This window comes from Labrus mixtus, chromosome 7, assembly GCF_963584025.1.
Source record: "Labrus mixtus chromosome 7, fLabMix1.1, whole genome shotgun sequence".
Classification (NCBI taxonomy): Eukaryota; Metazoa; Chordata; class Actinopteri; order Labriformes; family Labridae; genus Labrus; species Labrus mixtus.
In genome coordinates this window covers 9,002,370-9,010,307 of record NC_083618.1, presented here as the reverse complement: position 1 = coordinate 9,010,307, position 7,938 = coordinate 9,002,370, and the positions used below count along the sequence as shown (strand labels likewise).

General features: G+C 40.3%; 1 protein-coding gene across 2 annotated transcripts; it reads right to left on the bottom strand.

Moving 5' to 3' along the window:
- Window positions 1-717: 717 nt before the first annotated feature.
- On the bottom strand, window positions 718-5,892 carry LOC132977773 (glycoprotein-N-acetylgalactosamine 3-beta-galactosyltransferase 1-B-like). Of its 2 annotated transcripts, XM_061042601.1 has the most exons (4): window positions 4,370-5,892; window positions 3,149-3,419; window positions 1,750-2,414; window positions 718-1,393 (listed from the first exon to the last, which is right to left on the bottom strand). In XM_061042601.1, the coding sequence occupies exons 2-4, from the start codon at window positions 3,372-3,374 to the stop codon at window positions 1,100-1,102; spliced, it is 1,185 nt and encodes a 394-aa protein (XP_060898584.1). In that variant the 5' UTR covers window positions 3,375-3,419; window positions 4,370-5,892; the 3' UTR covers window positions 718-1,099. The 2 variants fall into 2 exon arrangements, with proteins under 2 accessions (XP_060898584.1, XP_060898585.1); XM_061042602.1 differs by lacking the exon at window positions 4,370-5,892 and having other exon boundaries at window positions 3,149-3,438.
- Window positions 5,893-7,938: the final 2,046 nt, after the last annotated feature.

Sequence of the window (7,938 nt, the reverse complement as noted above, 5' to 3'; positions counted from 1 at the left end):
TAATCTAGAGTTAAAGTCCCGACTGAAACCACTACTTTTAATTAACAACAGAAAATATAACAAATGTCTGCATTATTATAAAACCTTTCCCCCTCTAATTAAATAATGATTTCACTATTTATGTGCGTCTTTATTGGTTTATTTTACTTTATATATCTTTAATTTGTACTTTCCTTTATGTACTGTATGTTATTTAGTTATTTAATCTGTCTTTTACTTGTGATATTTTTTTGTTTACCTGACTGTATATGCGCATTACTCTTCTTGAATAAAGCTAAACACAAAAAAAAAAAAAAAAAACGGGTGAATGCGGCAGGTTCGGGTAACGTAAATGACGTCACTTCCTTACTGAATGACTCAGATGAAGTAGGCACAAATATCTGCCTACTGTGCGCGCCTACTGAATAGTAGGTACTAAACAGTATACAGCACGGATAGTACGTACTGCCTACTGCCTACTGACAGATTGAGTATGTACTTGGCAATTCGGATACGGCCCGAGTCTTTTGAGTTCAGTGAGCAAGGCTGACAAAAATAATCACCTGTTGTAAGGTTCATCAGTGAAAAGAAAGTTCCTGAAAAAATGAGGGCCTGAAAGTCCTGAAATAATATAGAAAATGTCAAGGGTTCATGAGTGAAACGGGCTTATGTGTGAATGAAACAAAAGAACTCTAGCAAGTTACATCGCTTTACAGAGTGGTCCGTCAAGTTTGGTGGGTTTGTCATAGTTTAAAAATACTTTTGAAAAAACGTGTTAAATCAATTTTGTCGGATTTGTAGAAAACTTGGTTCTTATAGAAAGTTGATACTTAAAAAAAAAAAAGTGCTTCACTTATTTTCAAATGACTGAAGCTAACAGAAAGCAGTTCCCACCTTTTTAAAGAAGACACTGTCTTATAGCTCAACCAAACAAACCTGATAATCAACAATTAAATTCCTGAAGGAATTCTTCAGTAACTGTTAAGTAGGAGTGCCTCAGCTGAGAAATATGAGTGAAATGATTCCCTCAATGAGCCAAGAACAACAAAATGAATTAACAAACATTTAAACACTCTACCTAACGATAAGTTTCCTTCACACACCCAAACATCCTTCTGATTTACCCTGATGGAGCAGCAGGAGGGTCTTTACCAGCTGCTTGAGGGGGATCTACATTCTGTCTTTTGTCAGTCCTGGATTGATCCTCCCCGTCTCCTCGCCTGTTTTCCTGAGGAGCTGGCCTGTTTTTCCCTTCCACAGATTTCTCAATACCATAGCCAAGTGGAGCAGGCGGCTGGTAACGGTAACTGTATCCAAAGGCACGCAGGTGATAGGTGTAGTACTCCATTAAATACATTTGTGAAGCACCAACATAGTGGAATGACACTGAAAGGTCCGAGCAGCAGTTTGGACCCTGAGGGTGGAAAAAACAGAACATGACGTTATGCTACAAAGTACAGACTTCAAAGGGTCACATTTTATTTCACTTCCTAAGGGTTTGAATAATTATCACAGTTTCATGCCTATGAGAGAGTACATAACATAAAGCAAATAGTATCAAGTAGTAGCAGCAGTGTTTATTATAGTTAACCTTTCACTGTGGTTTAGATTGTGACTGAATTAAGAAGACTAACAAAAAGCTTGAAAAAAAAAAAGTTTTTTAAATTTGAGCTAACAAAAAGCACACATTATCTGATGAATATATTTACAATATTGCTTGATACCAGTTAAGGGCCTCATCAAAAAAAACATGATGTTAACTGAACTTGCCTCTGAGATGGGGTGGTAGCAGTAGCTCCAATACCAGAAGCCCTTTGGTAACTTATGTGTTAGGTGCTGCTCAGGGAGAAGTGGATGAAATGTCTCCCTTTGCATACTGTCTCTGGAGTCCCCAGCCAACACCCCAACTTTCTCCATGCACCGTCCCATTTCAACATCCTCTGTAGAGGAAGTGTGAGTGCACACATTGGTTTTAAATCCTCCTACAAATCTTCGCAGAGCTTCTTTGCTCAACACATAGCCTGCCCCACCACTCATGTAGCCCTGCTTTACGAAGGGCTTAAATCTTCGGCCAAAGTAAACTGGTTCCTCGGGTGTGTGGTTGGCGAGAACTAAACGCAGGTTATCTACAATAACATAGGTGTCATCATCTGCCTTGAGGAACCAATCCGCCTCGTTGATGTGATGCTCGTAGACATAATGGGATGCCTTGATTGTTTTCCAGTACAACTGATCCCGACCCTCATTAGTTTCCAAGCCCACCGTGGGAAAATCGGGGTCGTCCACAGAACTCATGAAAATCACAACATTACAGTGGCGACTCCAAGTAGACTTCACATGGCGAGTCTTCTTCTCCAGGTTGCTTGGTGCAGTCATCACCCAGCAAAGAATACGGACCTTTTTGTACAGCTCATCAGCCATGCGGCCTTCCTCTCCTGGTTAGGGAAAACAGGTGCATAGGAGAGCAATGTGTCCATCAAAAAGTTAAAGGTAAACTTCAGCACATTGTCAAACTGGCAAACAAACATTTATTGGCAAAGTTTCGGTACTAGACCTTCATCAGGCAAAAATGTTGTCAAAATGGGAATGTCATCTTAAACAGGAAGTGGCTACAGGTGTGCACCATAATTATGCTCTGAATCATCAAATTAATAATCAAATAAACATCAGCTTCTCGGTTGAGATCACACACACACACAAAAATCTTTTGAGCGTTTGATCAGCTGCATCGTTTCTGATTTTTTGTTTTGATCTTGGTTTGTCTATTGGATCTTTATTTTCCCCTGAACTGAATTTAGAATTGCCTATTAGGGCTTTTGGCAGTTTTTTCAATCTTTTCAGAATAGACCTTCAACTTTTTGCCCGATGGAGGTCTATACCGAAACAGTGTCAATAAACGTTTGTTTGCAAGTTACACAGTGTCCAAGAGTTTACCTTTAAGATAAACATTTGGGGAAAGTGGTCACACTGAATCCTTACAACACACAAACCTACAGAAGCACATTGCATTCACCAAAGAACATAATTTGACACCTCGTAACTATGAGAAAATATTGTGTCTATTTTTTTTAAATTTGGTGAATGCAATGTGCTTCCGTACAAACCTAGTTAAGACATGCTCTGAATTATTCAACTTGAACCTCTAAAAGGCTGTTTCCTAATGGCGAACCTGTATGAAGAGGATGCTCCAGATTGAAAAGGGCAGACCTTTCCTTTTTCCATATCTTAATTTCTTCCTTGAGCTGTTCCTGGTCATCGCTGACTTTGTTCAGGTTTGTTCCATGCTGTGATAACAAAGTGCTCTCAAACCGCACCTGCCGCAGGAAAGCATACAGCGTGATGATTCCCACCAGGAAACCAGCGTAGAAGGAGAATCGGTATTTGGGGGCTTTCATGCTGCACCAGATACCTCGCTGTGGGACGTTTCAACTCGACTGCAGCTGAAAAAGACAGGAGAGACAGAACGTAGAAGAAACTAGAGCAAATGGAAACGCTAGTCAAATTATCTTGATGGTATAAAAAACAATAATTATAATGTCATTATTCAACTATTTGCCCCTTGTATAAGTAGAGCCGCTGGGATAACTGTTATTGAATAGATACATTGTTTGTGTAAAATTTAGACTTTGTTTTGGTCTCTTCTATTTAATTAATTGTAAACTGTAACTGGGCCATGTATAATATAAAAAATACACACCATTTTTACCATTTGATGTATCGGAGTTAGCTTGCAATATATGAATATTTGAATTCAGTGCGACGTTAGGGTTTGTCTTTATGTGGAAAGTTAATATATATTTAATCATTTAGATCACTAAGAACAAGGAAATCACATTATCATTACATCATATGCACACAAAAGTTGACAATGTCAAATCAGTTGTTAGACAGCAAATCGGTTCTTAAATTATTTCTCTTAAGTGATCTATTTGAGTCATTGCAGTCCGCATTTTGGGTTAATCACTTCACAGTAACTGCACTTACAAAGGTGGTGAGTTATTTGTTATTGGCTGTAGACTCAGACTCAACTTCAGTTTTATTGTTGTTGGATCTTAGTGCTGCTTTTGATACAGTGGACCACTGTATATCATTGGACAGACTTGAGAACTATTGTGGCATCTCAGGTCATGTGAAATATTTAATGATTGCAGATGTGCATCAGATGTGAACTACATATCTCAAATTCTTTACAATGATGAAGACGTGCATTTTGAATAGGCATAACCCGACTTCTGGGTCATGGCAAAAGACGGAAGGAGTCAGAAGTTATCAAAGAAAATTATTAATTTATAACAAAACGAGTTAAATGAATGCTCAATAACAAAGAGTTATGAGGTGTGTTTAATCTGTATCATCAGTGTGACTGTATGTGAAAGCAGAGTGCACTTACATCAAGAACTAAAGCAACAACAAGCGTCAGTCGGGCTGAGGGACAATGAGGGAAACCAGCAGATCTCTGTAGACAAGAGTGCATCAGGCCCAGGTGCAGCTGATACTGTTGGTGAGCCTACAGCTAGGACACACACACACACACACACACACACACACACACACACACACACACACACACACACACACAGACAGACAGACAGACAGATAGATCGACAGACAGACCAAACAGACAGAAAGACAGACAGACAGACAGACAGACAGACAGACAGACAGACAGACAGACAGACAGACAGACAGACAGACAGCAGCAAGCCAAAGTCTCCCAGTGGCCAGTTGGCAAGGTCGTCACTGAATGTAAATAAGTTGTGTAGAGTGCATTAAAAAAGGATCAAAATAAATGTTAATAATCCACAAGATTCTCTGTGAGCAGATGTACCTCCTTTCAGGCTTTGTAAGAGCTGTTATGTGTCACTCCCTATTTAAAGTGTCTATCATATTGAGACTCTCTCTCCACCCAGCTCTGTATTTAAGGTGTGGTTATAGAGCAAATAAAGAAGGCAGTGCAGCTCACATTAATTAGCAGACCAAGGTGGAGCCACTCCAGCAAACAGCTGGCTTGGTTTTAAATCACTGTCACCTCTGCGATCTGTGAGCCCGGACTACAGAGACTGATAGTATGGTATGTTGTTGAAGACTTACAACTTGTCCAACACTGCTGTTGATTATTCTGTGAACAGGAATTTCTGCCTCTATTCTCTCTCCCGAGAAGAAACAATACAGCTCAATCTCCTAAATGAGATCTGAATCAAGGAGAACTCTATGGAGAAAGGCTAGATTTGTACCACCAACCATCCAGTCTTAACCATCAAAGCTGAATGTAGCAGGTAGTCAAATGCCCCCCTTTAACCACCGTAGGTCCAGGTCCACACCAGCGCCTCCCGCTTCCGTAATGCCACTTATTCATCCTGGGATATAAACAGCCAGTTATGGTTCTCATATGCGGTAGCTTTTTCTGTTTTTTTCCCTTCCTTTGTTGTTGCTGCTTTTCATTGTGGTTTTGGTCCAATGCTTTTTGAAACATGCCGTGGCGAGTCGGTGAGATTGCGCATTCATGTCACACATAAGATATAGACTGTTATTATTATTATTATTAAGAATAAATTATCTTCATGCCTCAGGTCCTGTTTTCGACCTGTGTCGGGCAGATGAGGGTTGGCTGCACTGAACTTTGAGGTTGAGCTCAACATCTTATTGTAAAAGGTACACTGACCTAAACTTGTATTTTTGTTTCGTTTGTTTGTGCACGTGGCAGCGCAGCATTTAATGCTGTAAAATATTCTTTTTAGATGGTTTGCCACTTGTTAGGTGTTTTATTTACTTTTCCCTCTTTTGTTTTTCTTAGCCTTATTCAGCCTTGTTTAAATCTTTTGCATTGTTTGGGCAACATTTGTTTTCATTCAAAATGTACTTATTTAGCTTATTTCCCTTTTGTCCCCCTACTCCTGAGTGCATCGGCTAGGTGGTGTGGGCACCGTGGGCGTGAGGGCCGCAGGCGGGGATAGGCGCCACTCACATGCACCCCACTGTCCATGTAGTTGAGGGAGTGTGTTTATTTTCCTTACAGAGCACATATTTATTTTTTGCAGTGTATGTGTGTGTGTGTGTGTGTGTGTGTGTGTGTGTGTGTGTGTGTGTGTGTGTGTGTGTGTGTGTGTGTGTGTGTGTGTGTGTGTGTGTGTGTGTGTGCACACCAGGTCGGGGGTACATGTGTGATGTGTGGCTCCTGTTTCCCCTCTCTCCCTTCACTATTGGACAGGTAAAACGCTGGTCCGACACACATAATATTGGTGGCTAGGGAGAGATTAAAAATGTGCATTAGAGGTGTAGCAATAAAATCTAACGCTAGCTTTAAAGATTTACTTTATTGATCCCCCATCGGGGAAAATATCTTTGTTACAACAGCTCAAAAACAGTAGTATAATTAGTAAAAATAGCAAAAAGTTAAAAAACAAATATATTTACATTAATTAAATAAAGCAAGAAATGACAATAGAGATAAAATAAGACTAGGCAAATAATATAAACACTTTCACTTGTAGAAAGACAGAGGACAGTTCTTATTAAAAAAAAACACACAGTGTGTAGAATTACTGATTGTGATTGTGAACATTATTAGAGTCAGGTGGTAGTACTGTTGAACAGTCTGACTGCAGATGGGATGAACGACCTGCGGTAGCGCTCTGTCTTGCATGGTGGGTGTCTCAGTCTGCTGCTGAAGGAGCTGCTCAGGGCCCCCACAGTGCAGGGGGTGAGAGGGGTTGTCCATGATGGATGTCAGCTTCGTTAACATCCTCCTCTCACCCACCTCCTCTACAGAGTCCAGAGGACAGTCCAAGACAAAACCGGTGCAGTCTGGGGTGACTTCCTGCGGAAGTCAATCAGCATCTCCTTTGTCTTGCTGGCATTGAGCTGAAGATGGTTGAGCTCACTCCAGTCGACACAGTCCATGATGACCTGCCTGTACTCCTGTTCGCTCCCCTTAGACACACACCCCACGATGGCTGTGTCATCTGAGAACTTCTGCAGGTGGCAGCTCCCAGAGTTGTAACTGAAGTCAGAGGTGTACAGGATGAAGAGAAAAGGGGAGAGAACTGTCCCCTGCGGGACACTTTCAAAATTATGGTTCCAATTTATTTTTTGTGTCCAGAAGCCTAAGGGCTTTGTGTACATCGGATACTGTGATAGGAATCAAATTAAAAGACTGACTTGATGGAACTTCAGACACTACAGAATTTGACGTCAATTGAGTGGGGTTCAAGGACTCAAATAAATAACCAGAAGCTATAAAATGTTCATTAAAATAACCAAACATTTCAGTCTGTCACAGATTTTTTGGGAGCCAGTGACAATGCATGGAGGAAACTCTAAGATTTTACTGTTTTCAGATAAAGATCTAATAGAGTTCCAAAATTTGGATGGATTATTTAGATTTTTTGAGGTTTGCGAAAGGAAATGATCAGCTTTGGCTTTTTTGATTTTCATTGTTCATGCATTGCACAATCGCCTGAAGATCAGCCAGTCAGGGTTTTGGTTTGTTTTTCTGGCTCTTGCCCATCCAAGGTTACACTCATGCAGCAGAGTAGACAAATCCGGAGTGAACCATGCATTGCTCCGACATTTGACTCTGGAGCTCTTAAGAGCTTATTCACAATATTGTTAAAACCCTCATAAAAGAAGTTCCAGGCAATCTCAACATCCGTAAAGAGATATATTCATGTCATGGAAGAACCCCTGTTCCGAGAAATGTTTCATGTAACGTTTCACTATGATGCATGGCCTGGTTTTAGGTATTTTAGTATTCCTAACAGTTACAACTACAACGTGGTCACTGATGTCGTTTGCAAATATTGAGGCAGTGGTGTATTTATGAGGGGTATTTGTGATCATTTTCTTGTATTATTGACTGAAAAAACAGATTGACATCTGTTTTAAATGTTGAAAAACACCACTTTGATAATCATGACTGTGTTGAATTGGGCTAGTAGGTATTTGGTGCTTATCAGTTCA

Coding starts and splice junctions, on each gene's coding strand:
- LOC132977773 (XM_061042601.1), bottom strand. CDS start 3,374: ATGAAAGCCCCCAAATACCGATTCTCCTTCTACGCTGGTTTCCTGGTG. Junction 2,415..3,148: donor GGAGCATCCTCTTCATACAG/GTTCGCCATTAG, acceptor TTCCCTAACCAG/GAGAGGAAGGCCGCATGGCT. Junction 1,394..1,749: donor GCTACCACCCCATCTCAGAG/GCAAGTTCAGTT, acceptor TTCCACCCTCAG/GGTCCAAACTGCTGCTCGGA.